The sequence below is a fragment of the Acanthochromis polyacanthus genome, chromosome 16 (genome assembly GCF_021347895.1).
Source record: "Acanthochromis polyacanthus isolate Apoly-LR-REF ecotype Palm Island chromosome 16, KAUST_Apoly_ChrSc, whole genome shotgun sequence".
Lineage (NCBI taxonomy): Eukaryota > Metazoa > Chordata > Actinopteri > Pomacentridae > Acanthochromis > Acanthochromis polyacanthus.
This window is the reverse complement of record NC_067128.1, coordinates 15,289,961-15,312,294: the sequence shown is the minus strand read 5'-3', so window position 1 is coordinate 15,312,294 and position 22,334 is coordinate 15,289,961. Positions and strand designations below refer to the sequence as shown.

General features: G+C 38.9%; 1 protein-coding gene across 1 annotated transcript; it reads left to right on the top strand.

The window, feature by feature from the left end:
• Positions 1 to 3,625: 3,625 nt before the first annotated feature.
• On the top strand, positions 3,626 to 8,420 carry atf3 (activating transcription factor 3). Its single transcript, XM_022215197.2, has 4 exons — positions 3,626 to 3,766; positions 5,312 to 5,570; positions 5,682 to 5,789; positions 5,973 to 8,420. Exons 2-4 carry the CDS (start codon positions 5,313 to 5,315, stop codon positions 6,267 to 6,269), a joined length of 663 nt encoding a protein of 220 aa, XP_022070889.1. The 5' UTR covers positions 3,626 to 3,766; position 5,312; the 3' UTR covers positions 6,270 to 8,420.
• The last annotated feature ends 13,914 nt before the right edge of the window (positions 8,421 to 22,334 follow it).

Below are 22,334 nucleotides of genomic sequence, written 5' to 3'. Positions count from 1 at the left end.
GACCAGTCACACTATATGTCAAAAGTTCCTGTTGTACAATTCATTTCCAGAAGCACGGTGTATATGAATTTTTACATACTTGATTTTCACATTTCACAATTTCTCACCTCCTTAAGCAACACAGTTTCTGTGGAAGCCTGAAATTGGAAGTGAAAGTTGAATTTTTTGTTGCAGGAAGACAAAACTGGAGGTTTCTAGATTACAGCAATGAGGTAAGTTTGAGCGAGAAATGACAGGAAATGAGTGGTGAGGAAGGAAAGCACGAAGACATGAAGAAAGAAAAAAGAGGAAAAGAGCTTCCATCCTCTTGAACTTAGTTCAGCAAATAATAAAATATACAAGACTTGACCTAATACACAACATTCATACACACACAGAGCAGTGAGTTTCACTTCCAGATCAAGCCGGGCTGAGTTCACACATCAGGCCTGGGGATTTTTGTGGTTTGGTTGTAATATAGGATGGCCCAAAACTTTGTAATTTTTCAACCATAAACTCAGATAGTAAACATTTGAACTCCAGAAAGAATAATTTGAATACATATATCTATACATTACACAGGCAATTTTATGTTTTCCATGAAAACTCACACTTTTTTTCATGTGCTAACATAATTGCACAAAGGTTTTCTAATCATCAATTAGCCTTCATCACCATTAGCTAACACAATGTAGCATTAGAACACAGGAGTGATGGTTGCTGGAAATGTTCCTCTGTACCCCTATGGAGATATTCCATCAAAAATCGGCTGTTTCCAGCTAGAATAGTCATTTACCACATTAACAATGTCTAGACTGTATTTCTGATTTATTAATTTAATCTGCATTGAGAAAAAATGGTTTTCTTTCAAAAATAAGGACATTTATAAGTGACCCCAAACTTTTGAACGGTAGTGTAAATCTGAAGGCTGCTTAGATGCTGAAAGACCTAAAATAAAACCATGAGGAGGACTTTTACAAAAATGGAAAGCTATCAAAGCAGTAATGATGAGTTAAAAAGCAGAGATTCATTATTCTTCTAATTAAGAAAGTGTTTTTGCATTTAAATGGCATAATGTTGCATTGTAGTGGATGTTGAGCCAACTTTAACTTTCTTTTTTCGCTCAATAATCCTCTATTTTTGTTGTCTTTTGTTGTTGTTTTTTTGCCTTAGTCATCTGTTTTACAAGTCCTCCTGCTTCACCACTGCTTGTTCTTGCCCTGAAGGTAATTGTAATGATGCTGGAGTCCGGGCTCTCTCAGAAAACAACTGAAAAAATAAAAAGTGCAAGAAGAACAATGAAAGAAACCTGTAAAACCTGTAAACTTCTGCTGTTGCGAGCAAACTGTGTACAATAAGCGGATGACATTGACCTGTTATTATGTTGACTATCCCTTAAATCCGACTGCTAGCGAAGTGACTCCAGTGTCACTGCTGCCACAGCAACAAACACAACCAGTCAGTGAGCATTAAAGCTGCTTCACACTGTGTTTAGTATATGAAAAACCTCTAACACACTTCTACCCCCTATTAACCCCACTTTGTACACTACCAGTCAAACGTTTGGACACACCGTCTCACTGAATAGGTATTTTATAAATTGTAGATTAACACTGAAGACATCAGAATTATAAATGAATACATGTTGTAAACAAAAAAAGTGTCAATCTTCAGTATTAATCTACAATGCAGAAAATAATACAAATAAATAAAAAGCACTGAATGAGAAGGTGTGGCCAAAGTTTTAACTGCTTGTGTACCTCTAGAAATAACACTACAGCTGCTAACTGCATAGATATTTCAACAAAACGGGCCATAATGATCATTAATTATTGAATATAATTGATAAATCTGGGCAATAATGGTGTGTTTTCAAGACACAAACCAAACACACCTCCTTCTTGCTCCACTGAAATCTGTTTCAGGAGGTCAGTAAACAAGATCATCTGATTAAGACTAATTAAGACACAGGATCTCCACATGATCACTGTGAAGCCACTTTGCTGCTCTCAGCTCATCTCAAACACAAGGAAACTGAACTTAGATAGAAAACATGCACAAATCTACTTTCTTTACCTTCCTAGCAGCTGATCTTCGGGATCATATCAACTCCTTGGATGAAAAAAAAATCCCAAGAAGTTTTAAAACACAAGCGAATATTGTCATGACATCCGTCCATCTGTCTGTCTGTCTGTCAGTCCGAGCTCATAGTTTTATACCTCAGCTGGTGAGATGTAATCGCACAATAAATAACCGTCTGCTGTCACTCAGCCTGAACGGTGTGATTCACTCGTTAACGTGGAATGTGAGGAATGGAAATCCATGTCAGTGTCAAAACAGGGAGAGGAGACAGAGCGCAGAGAGGGAGGATGAACAAGTCACAGCTTATTTATGATTTATTCATGTGCTTATTTGACTTTATACATTTAATTCAGCTTCTTTTAAATTTATGGATACAGAGATTTTTATTCATCTGAGGGAGTCGAGGAGAAGAGGGGAGGAAACGATGAAGAAGGGGTGCAAAATGAGACGGAGAAGGACAGGAGGAGGAAGAAAGGCAGTTAATAGAGGAGAAGAGATCAGATGAAAAGAAGATAGAGGAAGGGAGAGATATACAGAAGGGAGGAAACAAGAAAAGAAAGATGTGAGGTACTAACAGAAGTTAAAAGGGAGCAGAGAAGGGGAGAATTATAACAATGGGAGAATGAAAGGAGGATGGAAAAGGAGAAAATGAGATGAAGGTGTAGGGTAAAAGTGAGATATAAAGGAAAAAAGAAAATAATGATGAAGATATGAAGAAAGGATGAAAAAGGACAGATTAGGATTAGGTGGGACAGAAAGGAGAAGTAGAGGTGGAGGAGTAAGAAGTGAAAGAGGAAAGAGCAAAGAAGAAGAGGTAGAAAAAGAAGAGAGTGGGAAACTAGAAGAAAAATAAGGGAGGAAAAGAAGGACAGGATGGAAAAACGAAGAAAGAGGGAGGTAAAGAAGGAGGCGAGGAAGGATGGAAGGAAAGGAAGGAGGAAAGGACGTGAAAAGAGTTTGGATGAAAAGAAGAAAGAAGGAGGGAGAGGTAGAAGGGAGGATGATAGGAAAGGAAACAGAGATGAGAAAACAACAAAGAATAAATAAGACGTAGAAAATAGTGGGAGCGAAAATGCGGAGACAGAAAAGAAGAAGAAAAAATGGGAAGAGAGAATGAGGAAGTATATGGAGGAAGGATGGAAAAGAAGAGAAGGAGGTGAAAGGGAGGGAAAAACAAAAAGTTAAAGAGGGTTAAAGTGACAAATGGAGAACAAAGATGAAAGAGTTCATCTTTCAGGAGCAGTAGAGGAGTGGATGGAGGAAGGAGGAAAAGAGAAGAGGAAGAGAGAGGAGGAAAAGAGAGAGGAGGAAGAGGAGAAAAGGATTGGGAAGAGGAGGGGAGGAGGGGAGGAGGGGAAGCCTGTCCTGTTATGGCAGAGCAGCAGGGGTTGCTAGATTGCATCATCGCAAGGATCAGCCTTCTATAAATAGGATGACGTCACCCCCCTCCACTCTCCCTTCCCCACCTCCTCTCCCCTCTCCCCCCTTCCCTCCTCCCTCTAGTAGGATTCCTCGGTTTGCGTCACTGGCCACGCCCCTCCTCAGCCTATAAGACCCGGTGATGCAACGGAGCCGCCACAAGCGCAACTTTAGCCACCGACAGGAAGCGAAACACGGGAGGAGCCGAGCGGCTGCGCACTATAAGACAGAGGAGCGATATATTCAGCGCCAGTTCATCTGATCGCGACACCCACGGCTTTAACAGGTAGGTGTTTGTTTTTATTCCGCCGGGGAGGAGGGGGTTGGACCGGGAGAGAAGCCGGTGAAGTGGCTCCGGTGTCCCGGTGAAGTAGCGGAGGAGTCCCGGTGCCTCCGCGTCCCGGGACACTTTACTAACTTCAGTCTGTGTTGAATTAAAACATTAAGAAGTGGAACTTTTTTGGCATGAAACACAGTAGATATTTATCATCAAATAAGTTATTGTTATTATTTTTAATATTTATAACTCTTCTGAGAATGATGTGATTGAAATGTCTTCTTTAGAGTCACACTAACGACATTAAAGACAAAAAACGCCCTTGGCAAAAGAGTTGTCATATATTATTTTCCACTTTCACTGGTTTGATTTTTTAAACATTGGTCTGGATCATAACGACCATTCACTCATTTTCAAGATTTTAACCCTTTAAATAGCAGTTTGTTTACAAGTTGTCTGTTGTTTTTTATGGGAAAAAACAACATAAAAAACGACATAAAGTGATTTATTTTCCAAACAACAACTGCTATTTTTTTATTCTAACAGTCTGGGATATGTCAATGACGTGCAACAGCATTAATTTGATAAATTATTGTTTGTTTGTTTTTTTTTTTGTGCATTTTCAAATGAATGAAAAACAACAAATGCAACTTAGGACCTTAAGGACAAAACTTAAAACTTCATGTATTAATTGAATTTTCCATGGATGCTGACATTTTTTTTGTCTCCCAAGTTTTAGGAGCAAACATGAAAATAATTTCTGTTTTCTTCACTTGGGGATGCCAAACATTTTCTTTAATAAATTCCCAAAAACATGGTGGCAAACTTGGAGAAACAATATAAAGATAAACTGGCAAATACTACTTTTTTATCATTTAGTTGCATATGTGACTTCACTACAAACAGCAGCAGCTATTTTTTTTTATCATACAGTGTCTGGCTGTTATATAAATGTGTTTGTTTTGTTTTAGTCTCACAGAGCCGATCTAGGCTATCAAGCCGTCATAATTCTCCATTAGTCACTCCTCTGTTTACATAGTAAACATCCACGCCTATTAAAGATTCTCGCTAATGTTTTTATGGCATTTTTCCAGAAGTCAAACATTTGTTCAAGCTCAGACGGCTCTCCAACAAAACATACTCCCCTCTATGGCCATGAATTACTTTTTAAACAGGCTGTCTTGACATTTTAACAGCCTCATACTGACTTTTGTTTATATATTTCCCAATTCTGTGGAAATCTGTATCATTATTACTAAGCAAAAAAAAAAAGAAAAAAAAAGAATCGACTGCCACTAACTTATCCGTGGCTCTTGATTTATATAACAACAGTAACTTAATGTGTATTTGTCCTACACTGTATTGAGCTTGTATTTTATAGCTTATTCAAAAAGTATTAGCACTTTTGGGTTCATAGGGGCTTTCATTCATCTTGAGGGTACTTTTCAGCAGTTTATTTTTCTCTCCTTTGAAGAGTGTCTTCGTGTGCTTAAAGTGACCTACCTCTAAATCCTGATAACTTTCATAACCATAATTCACCTCTTTTGTTTCCAGAATGATGCTGCAGCACTCCGGTCCCTCGCTGGCTGACATCAGCTGCTCCGCCTTGGTCCCCTGCCTCTCCCCGCCAGGCACGCTCACCCTGGACGACTTCACCAACTTCACACCCATCGTGAAAGAGGAGCTCCGGCTGGCCATCCAGACCAAGCGGCTGTCCAACGGCCTCAGCGCTGACATGAGCTCCGACGGCGCCAGCTCCAGCTCAGACCGAGCTTCCGAAAGGCCTGCATGCGGGGCTGGAAGCAAGAGAGAGGTAAATGTAATATGCACTCGTGTAGTTCTGGACTTTCTGAGTATGAGCTGTGTTTACCTAATGAGTGTGTATCTTTTTTTTTTAACAATCTATATTTCTCCCTGTTTTCAGGCAACACCTGAAGAGTACGAGAGGAGGAAGAGGAGGAGAGAGAGGAATAAAATCGCTGCAGCCAAGTGCCGCAACAAGAAGAAGGAGAAGACAGAATGCTTGCAAAAGGTATCTTCCATCGGTCTGAGGAGCAATAACTGAGCTTTTAGGCTTTTAGATTTATGAACAGATTGTTTATGAGACTGACACTCCTGATTTGCAGTGCTAAGTTCTTCATGTTGTGGTATGCCTGTCCAGTTTAACATTTATGTTAGCGCAGCATTAACCTTCTTTGTTGTCCCTTCTCTGCAGGAGTCGGAGAAACTGGAGAGCGTCAACGCCGACCTGAAAGCTCAGATCGAGGAGCTGAAGCAGCAGAAGCAACAGCTGGTCTACATGCTCAACCTGCACCGGCCGACCTGCATCGTCCGAGCCCAGAACGGCCAGACGCCCGAGGACGAGAGGAACCTTTTCATCCAGCACATCAAGGAGAGCACCTTACAACTCCACAACCTCACCTCCTCCTCCTCCACGTCCACCTCCACAGTAGTGCCGCTGGACGCAGGACTTCTGACCCTCGATCACATTCAGTGTCCCAGTCATCTATGAGCGATCGCTTGTTTTTGTCACTTTTCCAAGACTTGTCAATTCTCCCACCGTCTGCCGTCGACGTAGCACAGACTGATGAGCGGCAGGTTGAGTTGCCACATAGACTTATGACCTGACAGTGAAATATGACCACCTTCTGGGTCTCATTCAAGCTGCTAGAGAGAGTGAGAGTGGTAGAAAGTGGCTTCAGCGCGCTCCCACTCCTTGAATCCGTAGCTGCTGATCGGATGGGATGTGACATGCAATGGACAGCACCTTGATATGCACCATGTATTTTGTTCATTACAGTCAGGGCTAAGGTACAGATCCTAAAGGCCTAATGACAAAAACAGCTCTCTTTTTTTAACATGTACTGGTATTTTGAGTAGTCGAGGGTCTGGTTTAGTGTCTGATTTTTGTACCAAAGTGTGTTTTCAAGGTGATCCGGCACATAATGTAACTGTTCACCCACAAAGAAAGCAGATGCAGATTGACCGTGTGAGTGTGTACAGACGTTTGACTGTTTGAGCTGCAAGTCACTGACTTTAAAAAGGCGTTGTTTGTGCTTACAGTATGAAAAATAGTATATTTATTAAATGACTGCTGTATGATATGTTGTTGCCGTATCGACCCTGTCTGCTTGTCCTTTTTACAACGTGAATTACTAAACCTGCTGCTACCACTAACCACTCAGGACCTACGCAGGCTGTAGAAGTTCATCATGTTTTTGTTGTTTTTTTGTTTGTTTTTTTTTACTAATTTAAGACTACACGTCAGGTTGTTTGCTGTTAAACAGAAAGGAGTAGCAGTCACAAAAGGGAAAAGTACTTTGCAGACAGGGTTCAGGAATAATTCTGCACTTAAGGAAATATCCGAGTACAAATTGCAATATAATCATGTATGCCGATGATATGTTACTTTTCCTGTGGATCTGATATTCGCTGGTGAACAAAGCTGTCCAAAAAATTTAATACTGTATATTATTATATATTATGTACACTTTATTTATCACTGCGTTCCCTCTTAAAGTTAACTGATCTAGTGTTGTTTCTTTTTTTTTTTTTTTTTTACATCTTCTGTGACGATGAAGCTACATGAACATTAGTGTTATTTTTCAGGTGTGTCGTTTTCTACCTAAAAAAATCTTGTACATTGTATTGACTGCGCATTAACTCTGTGCTGCTGTATGTAAACACCGGATGCCTCCTTTGGTCTCAACAGAGCAAAGCAAAAAAGATTGTTATTTTTTAAAAAAAAATGTATTTATTAACAACACTTTGGTTTGGATGTTGTGTTCATTAGATGTCATTAGCCAGATATCAGAAGTGTTGCGTCAGCTCACTGCTCGCCCTCTAACACGCCAGACTCTGAGGTTATGCAATGAAATGACATATTAGTGAGTGTTAACCAGTATCCAGGCTTGACCATGCTGCCAAATATGAGTCCCTCCTCCCACTCCCTTTTCCATTCTCTGACCATTTAAGCATAGATTTAAATGATCCTTTAAAGGAAATGTGGTTTATTGAGCAAACAGAAGCAGAGACAGTACATTTATCAAGAGCTTATTGGGTATTTTCTTTGGAAATACTAAGAACATAATCAATCTAAAGTGCTCTATCAGTGAGCAATCTTTTTTTTTTAATCTTTTTCTAAGACAAAGTGGAAACTCTGGCTATCAGTGTTTGAATAATTGTCACACTTGACCAAGCTTTACATATGTAAGAAACACCTAAACAGAGAAAGAAGGGTAGTATTTTAGGATTTTTCAACAGCACATTATGTTTGTTCTTGGTGTGGACTGAAGTTTTTAGTTACAGAGAAGAGGGTTTATTGTGTTTTTTTATGTGAGGAAAAAAACTTTGAGAGTCACACTGTTAAAGGGACGCAGGCGTCTGTGTGTGGTCATAGTGTATGTGTTGTCCCAATGCTAGTCTAGACTAGATATCTATTGAGCACTGAGTTGGACTCCTATGTATTCTAATGTGCCTATCTCACCTACTGGAGGCTGTAATGTTTTCTTTAGCTGCTTCCCTACCGCAGCACCATAGCCTGAATGAATAAACTGTAGGATGTCAGGTACAACTGCACTGCTACTACCACTGTGTACTTCCATCCTTGTGATCTGTCGAGTTTTGTTTTTGATACTTTGTTAATTAAAAATGCGTAAATGATCCTCTCTGGTTTTTGGATATTATATCTGCAATACATGATTGATAAAAGGTGGTTACAGTGAATTTAACCCTCCTGTTGTCCTTATTTACAGGAACCAGAAAAATATTGCTTCCTTGTCTGAAAAAAATCCAAAAATTCTGCAAAAAAAAAATCCTCAAATTTCTGAAAATTTGCAAAACCTTCAGGAAGAAAATTCCAATAATTCCTTAAACGTTTCCCTTAAAAGTTTTATTTTTAAAAAAATTGGCAAGAAAAAAAAAAGAGTAAAAATCTTCAAAAAATCCTAAAAATATCTAAAGTGATCCCATATATATCAGTAAAACTTCTAATATTTTCTTGAAGAACATTCACAAAAAATCAACCAAAATCCAGTGAATTTTGCTGGATTTTTTTTTTTTTTTTTTTGCAAATGTTGTTAAGAAACATTTTTAACATTTCATTTTTTCCACCAAAAAATGTTCAAAGATTTCCCAAAAATGTTGAAAATGTGGACATCAGAAGTTTAACTGTGAAAATATGTTTTTTTCCCCCACATTTTCAAACTTTAACCCCTTAGTCTAAGGGTACTAAGAGTAGGTGCCTCACAAACAGGGCTCAAGGACTAAGAGGTTAAAGCGGGTCGATTTTGACCTGCAGAACGACACGAGGGTTAAAGCAGAGCATGTCAAGCTGATTTCATGCAGTAATTAGAAATGAATCCAGAAGTTAACTCTTTATACTTGTTTGTGTTGCTGCCCATGACTGTTTGCATAAGCCAGTAAAATTAAGCAGAGTTCAAGCTGACTTAATTTAAAATAGCTTGTTTCCATAGATGTTATACAGTGAATGCAGGCTATTTTGTATACTGGTAAAACCTAATGCAATTTTCATTAACATTCTTCATTTTAAAAACAATGTCAGAGAAGAAATTTGATTGAATATGCTGGTCATTTCCGAGGCTGTAATTTTGCCATGGATTGCATGTAAATGTTTTGATTTTTTTTTTAGCTAGTTCCCATTCACATAAATTACATATTCCTACTCTAATTACAATAAAAAATTAATGTTGAGAGAACAAGCTTAAATAACTTATCAGCACTCTCATTAGATGTACATATGCGAAGGTTTTGTTTCAACCCTGATAATACTCATCACAAATACATAAACAAAGATATCTATATAGCAATATGGATGCAAATGGAGAAAACCAACACCTCAGTTTTGACACTCATTGTTTTTTTTTTGTTTTTTTTTTTAAAAGATTGCCAGACACACTCTGCCCTTTTGTGTTATGAAATTGGAAACTTTCATAACACAAACAGGAGTTCACCTCTGGACTTTCTGCATGCCAGCTCAGAGCAGCTGTGGAGCGAAGGACAAGACCGGACATGTCGACTGTTCAGAGACAGAGAGAGGTAGAGGTGGTAGATGTCTGTTATCTGTGAAAATAAGCTGTGAAATACTGCTCAGTGTAATTACATCAACCACCGGCAACAACTACTTACACCACGGCACCCAGTAAACAAATATATTCAACCACTTATTGATTTGTGGAATTTCAAAAACAAAATAAGTTGAACCAAATTATGGTATGGGATTTTAAAAAGACCTGAGCTTGTGAGAAGAGGATTCATCAAGGTAATTATGAAGCAAATTTGTTGAAAATGTGTTGAAATGTATGCTAAAAATGTCTAATTCCACAATTCAGACGACAAAAATTACTACAGTTCAGCTCAATTAAGCTACAGATTTCTGCTTCAGCACGTCATACAAGATCCCAACAATCGCTAAAGTCAGTTGAATGAACAGCTAATAACGCAATTAAACAAGCAGCATATTGCCCTCGAGCATCAAACTGCACCCTCCTGGTGCAACACTTATTTAATAAACACCGATCGCTGGAGCCAGATCTGCATGTTTCTACTTGAGTGTTGACATTTGATGTGGTTGACACAACTAGCGACTGAAAAGGGATGGAAACAAACACTGAAATGCGTCAACACCGTGCCATACTATCATCGAGAGTTTCTGTAGTAATTCCGAGACATCTACACCGGATCTGGTAAAACACGTGAGCCTTGAGAGCACGTTGTGTTTTTGTTGTTCTCTATCATACAAAGTCACCTTGTTTAATACTGAAATGCTTAAATATTGCATCCTATAGCTGACTTTATTTAATTAATGCATGCGTAACAGAAAATAAAAAGATTCTGAGTTATGAAGTTGAACAGATTCAGGTTTTTTTCTTAAAAAGAAAGCAGAATCAATCTAAGCTGGATAGCAGAGTGAAAAGTGGCTGCTGCTCGGTTCTGTTGACAGCCAAGTTTCAACCTGCTTCCATGTTGTTTGATACAAAACTGGTATGTTAATTACACCTTGTAACAAATCCAAGAATCACATTCCTCCCCTCACGGTTCCCCTCCTGTTTCTTCCTCAGCATGCTCTCTTGTTTCATCTTTGTTCCTTCTTTTTTGACCACTTTTGTTGTGAAAAATCGAGTTTTTATGGCTCCTTGAGATTGCCTTTTAGATTTTTACAACACAGCCGCTTTCACTTGATATTTTCACTTGACAGAAAAAGAAATGGTGTCACTTTTACATTTATGCTAACTAAGATATATCTACTCACATTAACAATAGGACAGGTCAAACAAATAGAAAATAACAACTAAAACTATCAGTGATAGTAATAATTTAACCTATGACATAAATGAGTGCACAGGTATAGCTAATAATGTTAAGAATAGCATGTGTGTTACTAAGAACATTACTAACTGGATAGGTGTAACAAAAAGCATTAGCAATGGATTCACCGCCCCAGTAAGTGGACCAGCATGCACAACACCAGGTCTGATTTTTAGTGAAGTTTTATGTCAGAAATAGGTTTCTTCAGGCCAGAAATGGCATAAAAAAGTAAGAAAAGATGTTGAGGCATTGTGTTAGAGATGTTAATAAGTTTTAACAATCGTGATCAAAATTATTCACACTCCTTTGGAGAAATTTTGAAAATATGCAGTTTTTATAACAGTGAAAATAGAGCAATTCATTTCTACCACATTGTAGGTGCAAAGTACAATCCAAAGTACAAGGAATTTGAGTCTGAAAGTGTGGTAGGAAGCCAAACGTGCCGTAGCAGTAATGTTAAAGGCCAGTAAGAAGCCAGCAATCAACTTGAGGACCATCCTGATGAAACTCCAGCAGACACTCAACAAAGCTGGTCTCCATGGATACCGAACCAACAAGGACTCTACTTCTCCAAGACAGACACACAAAAGCTTCACAAGACACAGAAGTTTTGGTCATCAGTTCTGTGGTCAGATGAGATGAAAAAAGAGTTGTCTGAACACAAGAATGTACCTTTTGTTTGCCCAAAGAATGGAGAAGCATTCTACCTAACAACACCATCCCCACAGTCATGCATGTTGGTGAGAATGCAATGCTTCAAGGGTGTTTTTAGCCGATGGATTGGCCATGTCAAAGAAAGAGGTTAACATTCTGGAGGAAAACATCAGGCAGTCTGCTGAAAAACGTGGGGATTACCAGCACCGAATCTTCAACAAAACAGCTTGAAACCTCGAGTGATAGTTGTCAAGAAATAGTTTACAGAATCAATACCAACATTCTGAGTCCAGACCTGAATCCCATCAAGAATCTGTGGAGGAACTTAAGATCAGAATGATGGCAATGAATTCTTCAAACCGCAAAGACCTGGAGATCATTACAAAGAGAAGTAAAACAAAATCCCAGTGGAGCCATGCAGAAAGAATGATAGCAAATATAAGAACTGTATGAGTAAAGATTTTGACATTAACAATATCAACAACATAGAAGTAGTTAAAATGAATCATTGACATCTCCCTAACACAGTGTCTCACTGTCTTTTCTTATATGTTTATGTCATTTCCAGAAGCCTATTGGTCAGGTGAAGATTCACTATAAATCAAAGTTTGGCATAAGTATAAATAAATTTGAGATTAGCTGTACATTTACTGCCACATCTGTGTAGGTACTTTGCGTCTTTATTTTTTCCTGCTAAGAGATGACTTAAAATCTCTCAATCTACTCCTCAACTGAAAAAAGGAGAATGAGAAAAAGATGGCATGACATGTTTTCAGCTGTCTTCTCTGGAGACATTTTATTAATTGGTTCATTAGGAATCAGTGGAGTGAACAGCATCTAAGGTGCTTGTGAAATAAGCATGGCTTTCTAAACTCTGAACTTTTTACTTTTTCCATTATCTTAATTCGGGAAAAACCAAAATCAATGTATTACTTCACAGGCAATCTATATAGTAGTTTTCCAACCCATACTGTAATCTACAAAGTTTTAACCCTAGTACGCTGTGTTCATAAGCGTTTTTTTTTTCTTTTTGGAAAAGTACATCTTTTAGTTCATGCCTCAAGTGGAAGAAGAAGTGGGAAGTCTAAGTTTCAACACACCCTTAGTTGCTGTGGAAAGCAGTCGACTGCACACCACAGCTCGTTCTCGGTTCAGCATGGGGTCAAAACTGAGGTAGCGGAAAGGTAAATTGTTCCAGGAAGAGATTCTGGGTTTCACCTCTAACTTTGATCGCACTGATTATAAACCAGGATGTTTCTATCTGGTTTTAGGGACGTGCAGTGAAACCTGAAATCATAAGAGTACTGTGGCCTGTGGTCCAGACCAGTGGTTGCCTTTCTCGAGCATATTGTGTAATATCAGGCCAAAGTACACACTCACACACACACACTGAGGGGAGGAGGGCGAACTGGAGAGGGAAGATGGTTTGTCATTCTCTCGATTGAGGGGGAAACTGATGTAATTCAGTCACAAGCGGAGGCTAAGTGACTGATGCAACAGTGGTGTCCTAATCTTTGACCAACGGATCTCTGTGTACTTAGGTCAGAGGTCACAGCTGAACACGCAAGCATCAGGAAGTATCAAGTTCAAGTTTGAACAGTCACCTATATGTGCAGGTAGAACAAATTCACAGTATATTCGTTGCTGTGATCAGAAGAACTGCTGACTCAGACACTGACATGGAAATAAGAGGAACGTGAGCGCTGTGACCGGAGGGCAAAGACTGGCATCTGAGGCTCTCGATTTCTCAATCTGCTTTCAGAAAAGTTCCGCCGGAAGCTTCGGCAACATTTGTTCGATGACTTGGTAATAATGGAATTAGTGACATTATTGATGTGGGAGTTTTATGTCAAAACATCCAATGAATGTGTGTAAAGTTTATCTTGGCTTCCAAACCACATCCTGATGTGCAAATAGGTTTCAACAGTCTTAATTTATTTTCAGCTCGCCTTTTCTTTCGAATCCTGCTGGGGGAAAACATTTTTCCAAGAACGAAGACATTACAGGTGTCTGAGACGCGGTTCCAACATGCCTCTGTGCTGACATCACTGTTATCTGTCTTCTGTCTATTTCTGCTCAGCTGTGCATGTTAGAAGGCAGAAGAGGAGGAGCAGCAGACTCTTCATCTTTAGCACTGACTTTTGTTTGCTTATAGTAGTTTAAAGTTGTTGTTGTTTTAATTGTTAGTTGAGCTGTGAGTCATTTTTAAGCTTTAGTTTAGGGAAGAAGCAAAAATCTAATCATCACTTGTGTGGCCTGGTATAAGGCCGCCTTCTTTTGATTGTTTGGTCTGCAGATCCCAGCTCTCTTATCTTTTGGTGTTTAATCTGATTTGTGATCAATTAAATTTACTTTCACCTCCATCTTATTTGTTCTCTGGGCCATGATTAAAATTAGGGACATTCATTATGAAGCTGTGATAGTTTGAATACTGCATGTTGGCTGCAAACAGCGCTCCATTTTAACATCACAAGCTGGTTCCATAGCAACATTAAGACTATTAAGGAGCAATATTATGTGGCTAACTTACTTTCCTGCATTTTCTTTCACTTATGAATGTCCAACACACTCTGCAACCCTGATATATAAAACTTCCTTTCAAATAAATGTCATTTGTATGATCATGTATGCTACTTTTTTTCAGAGAGCTGGCAGTGCGCATTGCAAAAAAATTAGGCTATGTGGGTTAAAGATGAAGTTAAGAACAGAAAAAGTGGATCCAGTATCAGGATGTGAATCAAAGTCAACAGCAGACTGAACAAGCAACACTGTCAACCAGAAATAAAGGTGGCAGCATGACGTCTGCATCATCCCCTCTCCCAGTAATATTTGGCATACATGTGTGAGTATTTGTCACTTCCCTCCAACACTGCAGTGGGAGCCGCGGAAACGCCAAACATATGGAAAGGTTGCTGATGAAGAATAAAACAGGAAATGCCACACATGATGTAAAACCAATTAAAGGAAAGTAGGAAGGAAGATCATAGGTCAAGTCTAAATGTAGACTGTGGGTATAAACCTTCCACTGGCCTCGCATTTTTCCATTTTCAAATCCCTTTTGCTACAGGAACACAACCTGAGTTAGCAACCTACCACACTGAAAATTTTAAGTTTTGCAAAGGATTAGGATCATGCGATGAGTTCTCCATTGCAATGACAGTCCCAGCCCCCCTGCATGAAAATTTTTCATCATAACAGCTCCCTTTTACTTTTTCTAAACACAGAAGCTGCATCTTTAGTTTTGCCCTATTTGTGATTAGTTTAAAGTTTTCAGAGTGTTTTCTCCCATGAGGCAGAATGGACTGGCTAAGCAAGACTATCATGAGCATGTTGGGGTGTTTTAATCCTCACACTACCATATTGTATAGTCAGCTAGAAAATGGTTTAGGATGTCACAGTACATAGTTTGCCTAAAATACCAGGATGTCCTACAACATTTGGTCTCATTTTCGGACTGGTCAAGCCAGTCTGGCTTTCTACTATTGCTAGATGTTTTAACATTTAATAGCCAGACTGGAAAAGCATTAGAGATATCCAGAATCCAATTTTATTCTTGTTAAAATAAATATTTCAGATATCCACTATTATCATCTCAGAAACTCAAATTTGGCGGTCTGAAAATATTCCAAAACATGTGAAATTCTGCACATACATTGTAGGGGAATTGCATTGGTGTGTCAATAGTGTCACCTGGAAAATTTCAAACATTAACTACAGGAAGTACACGTCATCTACAGTTATGAAATTTGGTACACACATGTAGCACAGCAATACGCACTAAAAAGTCTATTGTAACCTTGCCCAAAACAAAACAGGAAGTCAGCCATTTTGAATCATGTGACATATTTTGGATGATTTTGGACCAATTTTTGAACATTTTCAAAAGCTATCAACTCAAACAGGGTAACCCCAACAGAGCTGAAATTTGGCAAGGATGTACTCACAGCATGGGTGATCAAAAGTTATCAAAATGCTCTGTTTGAGGATGTGGAAATGGCGGCCCCCAGAATTTCAACATTTCTCCATAAAACAGGAAATCCTGTGTAATTGACCCGTACCTGCTTCAATCTGCCTCAAACTTGACATGTATGATCAGAGTCCTGCCATGATGACATTCACAGGCTAAAATACGGTCACAGTGATAGCGCCACCTGGTGGATGGACAGGAAGTGGTGTCTAACTAGCCTGTACATGCTCCAATCTGCCTGAAAATTTACATGTTTGATCAGAGTCCGGCCTTCACCAGATGCATAGGCCGAAATACACTCTCAGTCACAGCACCACCCGATGGACATGTTTTACTGACCAGCAAGGATGCGAGGACCCGTTCAACGCTGCTTGCAGAATATCTACTGTAAACTATCCTGTGTAGATGTCCTAAATTAAATTACACTAAACTAGTCAGAGTTACTTTGTAGGTATCCGTAGTTATGCCAGAAGTTGGGGGGGGGGGGGGGGGGGGGGGGCAGCTCACTTTTCAAACATATCAGTAACCACAGATGACAAAACATTTTACTGCCAAGTCAGAGTTGCCTCGAGGTTCATTTCAACAGTAAGTGTTCAATTAACAAAGCCCCCTTTCTCTGTAAATCCTCTGCTGATATGCTCTTTTTCTTTCAGAGTATTTTCCACTGATCTTATCTACCACAGGTTGCTTGTGCTAAAGCTGTTCAAATGCTTTGCTGGACCAATATCCAGTGGGAAGTCTCATATGAGCAATGTAGTGATCACAGTTAGGACAAGTTACAGTGGCATCTGGGATAACAATTCTGACTAGTACGAACACGACTAGTGAAAGTGATGTTGATATTTGTCAATTTATTTCTGAATAGTTCAACTCCGCTATTAAATGCTAAAATGGCTCGATCTATTTCTGACCATTCTGTCTCATTGGAGTAACAAGCTGGAGCAGCCTAAAGCCCACAAACATCTTATCTCACATTGTAGACTTTGACAAGAAATGACCAAGACAGTCAAAGCTTCACAAGAAGTAGCGTGTGTCAACTGTAAACCCACTGCATGTAACAGTGCATACTTTGTAAGGGCAGCTGTGATACGTGTTAAAATAAAAAAGTAGGTGATTTGGAATGCAGAGTTGTTTCCTTCTTCTTTTCTCCACATGTGAGAAGTTCACACTACTCATCCCAGAACGTGGCGTTGTCATGAAAGCGCCGATTCTTATCAGAAAGGTTTGTCAATGCAGTGGTAAGGACAAAGTCTTGACTTCCTACTCATGAGTACTACAGCTTGTGTTTGTCAGAATGTGTGAAGAGGCCATTGTTTTTACTTCAGTACAGAGTTTCCTTATTTTCACATCAAGAATCTGTACAGTTAGAAATGTATCTCAAATTAAACATCAGATGGTTGAAGATTTTGTCTATGTTTTTGTTCGTTGTTTAGGAGGCTGGTCTAAACTATCCGACACGTCAACATTAAGGGATTTAATCTTTGTTTTTGCAGCTTTAATACAAAAACTAACTTTCAGGAAATCTTTTGGATACCCTTTTCTTTGGAAATCTTTCCTCAGTAAATGCAAGGAAACTCCCCATCAGAGCACAACAAATGAGCAGCAATAATAATTTAAAGTGTTTATCTAATCACTTAATTGGAAGTACAAGTGAACAGCCTCCCACATGCTGTAAAAACACAGAAAGCCACATACTTTGAAATAAACCAGTTGTAAATAATAAATTTCTGTCCAGTGATGCAATACAACTGGCTATTTGCCAGCACTTCCAGAGAACTTCCTGAGAATTCATTCCACATTTCATCAGAAATGTGTGTTTGCACGTGTTGCATGTGAAAGGTGAGTGTATGCTAGTGTGTGGGTGTGTGCTGTTTGTTTATTGGGGATAATTTCTTTGCAGGAGCAGCTTTTTGTTTCTGATTGCCTACTTTTTATAGATTTTTGAGAGCTCTTTAAAGACAACTATGTACGCATAAGGTCAACCCAAGAATTACTTGCAACAAGATGTCAACAGACAGACTTTAGGCAAACAAAATCGAATTATGAGTGCAACTTGTTACTGAACTGATGTTTGCAAAAGCTAGTAGTATGCTGTGCTTTTTGGAAATAAATGCTTTTGGACACAATATTTACAAAATGTGACTACTTTTAAGCCATGAAAAATAATCAACAGCATTTCTTCCCAGAAATGTGTGGTATAGATAAGAAGTGAGAAATATCTTCTAGATTTGAAATTATTCAAAGTTGTACCAATTCTAAGTGGCTGTATTATTTCTAAATTGGTACATAAAGTATTTCCACTATCAAAAAAATACCTTAGAAACCCCACAATAAAAATACAGGCCCCAAAGAACAAACTCAATGCAACAAAAGTTAACACACCTAGGATTATAGACACACAAGTTGGGAAACCTGAAATTAACGAAACAAAACTGAGCTATGATTTCCAATTAGTTTCACTGCATGAACATGTTAGCACCAGAAACTAGTCTGTGTTCTGTCTGCAGCATGGCTCCATGTGGAAAAGAATTGTCAGAAGAACCTGATTTTAAGACTTCACAAAGATGGAAAAGAATGCAGAAAGATCAGCGACAAAAAGTAGCAGCAGTAGTGAGGAGGTAAAGGACAAGCAATAGTACCACTAATCATAGCTGTAGTGGTGGCCCCCCTAAAATGACGTCACAGATAGTGCGCTGTTTGTACAATCTAGCTCTGAAAATCAGACGGACAGGTGCTTCAGACTTAAAACAAGATTTATCTAAAGAAAACTGAGTTTCTTTGAAAGCTGCAGGCATACACTGTTCATTTGTTCTGTTCAAATGGAGTCCAGCATGTTCGGCGTGAGCTTGCCCAGGACTACAGTGAATGCATTGTCCTGACAGTGAATCACAGAGGGGGGAATGTGAAATATTAGCCTGAATGAGTCAAAATGGGTTGGATGAGTTTTATGAATGACATCATGATTGTCAGTGGATATGCTAAAACACTGGCTAACAAGATGACTCTCAGTCTGTAGAAGCTCCAAAGCACATTACAAAATTACACAAGCATTTCTAAGGAAGAACAAACAGAACAATGGGCTGGACAAATATGCTTCCTGACTGGAATTGAACAAAACCCAGTCAATAGTAGCTAAAATAAAAAAAATGTCTCCAAAAAATGACAGAACATCGTACCGAAGTTTTGTGGTACCCTCCATGCTGAGGAAGATTTCGCCTTTCATCCTAAATAAAAGACACTGTACAAAGCATTGGAAACATATAAGATTTGGATCTCAGTAATGAATGCTGCATTGACTCTTGTTGAGTTGAGGTCCTACTGTGGGACCTGTATTTTGAGTATAGTATATGTATAGGTGTTTTATTTAGGCTAATTTTACATGAGAACAAAGGCCTTAATATTCTAAGAAGTGCTGCTGTCACTGTACGATGATACAGTTTTGAATCATTTGACATTTACACAATATTACACACTTTTATTTCAGATTGCATTATAATGTGTAAGAATTTGATAGAAAAAAAGGCCCTTTGTGTTGGGAAATAAAAATGTACAGACATTAAGAGCTGAACAGTTCCTTACAAAAAATGAAGTACAAAGACTTGGGGGGTGAGTTGATGGTGAGGCTGGCTTTGTGAGTTTTATGACCTCAGCATTTCTCAAGTCTTGGCAACAGCCCTGTTCACTCTGCCTAACCGCAATTATCAACATGAGAATCTGCCAAGAACTGAATCAGAATTTCAACAGAAATCTGTATGTGTTTATCCACGTATATCTTTACATTTCATCATCACTAGTTTTAGACTGCAGAGGTATGGGGCTCTTTGTTTTTCCGTGTCGATGCCGTCATTGTCTCTTTTTTGCGTGTGTGTACAGTGAAAGTGTGCCCAAGTCTGTGCAGGCCTCCTGCTCTTTTCTTCAGAACAGCTGAGTGACATGTTGCTTCCTTCCCCAGATTACTTCCTGGGTTGCCGGGCAATGGTTGTTGTCATTATGGCGGTGATTTAGACAACAGCTCATTTTGAAACTGGTCTGGGCTCAGTTTCACTCTGACTGTGCTGTCTTGACCTGTGGAAGTCTGATGCTGCTGGACGTGCAAAAGCAAACGCTCAGCGTTTGTTTAATGCAGCTTGGAGGACCAGATGGGTGGAGCTGCACGGACCGAGACAGCTGATGATGTACAAGATGAGTGTAGAAACATCTGAGGCCACTTTTCTGTGCTTTCTAGTTAAAGACAGGCTGAAGTTGAGCAACACTATCCAGGAGAATCAAACATATGAGCTACATCTGTGTTCTCGAACTTCAAAAACTTGTGTCTCTTCATTGCACAAATGTTTTATCTGTAATTCAACAAAATCACTTTTTTCAGAATGTGAAAGACAAGAATGTCTGCTTCAGCCGAAAGTGGATGGACAGCTGGACAATATAATAAAAATTAATACTTGTAAAAGCTTGCTTTAAAAAAAAAAAATCAATCAATCAAAGTGAATCTGTTAATATAAATGAATGGAAATTACCTTTGACACAGCCAAGTGTAACTACTGATAACACTTTTAGAGCACTGATAGGTTGTAAAATCACTTTCAGTCTTACATAGATTCCCAGCTATCTCACCTTTTTACTGGACAGCTTGCATTACAAGTAAACACTGGGAATATGTGGAGAATAACAGAGGCACAGTGTCCCTGGTACAGCTCCAAAACAACAAAACAGATATTCTTTTTTCAGATGTGTGCCATAATACAAGAAGGGGTAAAAATGGAGGCAGGTATATTAATCTATATCAAGTAAAGATTATTATCCATGGTTTCACATTGTCTTTTAGATATTTGGACCTGCCTGCACGAACATCCATGCGATCCAACACTGACATGGGGCCATTAGGCCGAGCTCACAGTGGCAGACCAGTTACTGGGAAGACCATTTCTTTGTGGGCCTGGTTTTGTGCAGGGATGCAATGTCATGATAATATCTCCAAGCAAGAAACAAACTATGGTCAAAAATATAATCCTGTGTTGCAGAATTGAATTGAACACGGTAGTCTGGTAAAAAAAAACAAAAAAAAACATGATATGCAGTCACAGGCTAAAAGTTCACAAAGGAATGTGCATCGGACCGGATTGTACATGAAGACTTAACTCTCCTAACAACATGGCAACTCCACATTGATGTCATGGAAATATTTATCGTATTTAATCTTAGCAGTGAGATGCACAGGGGCTGGTGGTTAGCATGTTCGCCTTGCAGCTAGAGGATCCCCGGTTCACGTCCCTACCTTCCCAAGATCTTTCTCCGGCTTCCTCCCACAGTCCAAAAACATGCTGAGGTTAATTGGTGATTCTAAATTATCCATAGGTGTGAATGTGAGTGTGACTGTTTGTCTTTATATGTAGCCCTGTGATAAACCGGTGACTTGTCTTGGGTGTCGCCTGCCTTCATCCCAAGTCAGCTGAGATAGACTCCAGCCCCTCCCAACCTTAATGAGGATTAAGCGGTGTACAGATAATGGATGGATGGAATCTTAGCAGTTTTATTCTTTGCATCAACCCAGCAAAAAGTAGCATTTAGATGGTCTTTTAACTAATACTCTAGCATCACAATGTTTTAAGCAGCTTCCACAAAAGTTTAATTCCAATTTATTCCTATAATTAGCTACACGAGAACAAAGTTTTATTTTTTTTACCACAAACAAAGCTTAGTTTTCTATTCACATTTTACAGTGATTTCTCACGCAGCAGCCTGTTGTGTCCTCTGTTCAGTGTTCTCTGACAACACCTCTCCTCCACACATCTTTTTTTCCCCAGAACTTTCTTTCTAAGAATTGTACAAAAAGGGTTTGAAACCATTCATCAGTCCAGTTTCTCCGAAGTCTGCAGCTGTGAAATGCTTAAACGCCACAGGTTTGCGTCATGATCTTCTACCTCGAAATGAACCCTTCATTCAGCCCAGCGTAGAAGAGGAAGGAAAAGTAAGAGAGACACACGGAGCTAAAAGTCTGATGTGATTGTGGTCAAATTGGGGAACTATAACTTATAATTAGCATCTGCCAACGTAACCAAACCATAGATATTCTGATGCAGTGTGACAACAAAATGACCTCAAGACCTCATTCAGCAAAATGAAGCAATGTCCCAGAAGACCTCTAGTTGCATAACATGGTTAATGGTGGCGGTGATGCTGCTCATCACAGGGAACTTGTGACACACTTGAGGGTTTTTGCAGTTTTCATACATCACAATGATACCACAATGATTACCACAATAGATTGCTAAGGTTTGTCCTAAAACATCTTGACTTCTTTTGGATTTGATACAAATGATGTCTTGAAAGGAAGATCTAAATCCTCTTGATACAACGTGCTATTTTAGTTCTTTATAATGTGTTTTATACATTGAAGATATTAATTAAGGTCAAGGACCATTACAACTCCATTAAAGATGATGTCCGTTATTGCAATAATTAATGATATTTATGAAAATAAGTTATTATATGCATTCTAAACTTTTTTACTAAGTTATTAACTTTGTCGAATCTGCACAATTTAAGAGTTAATTCTGAATAATTTCCACACAAACGCCATATGCGGAAAATAAATGAATGAATGGATTAAATGATTGCAAAAACCAGTTGTTT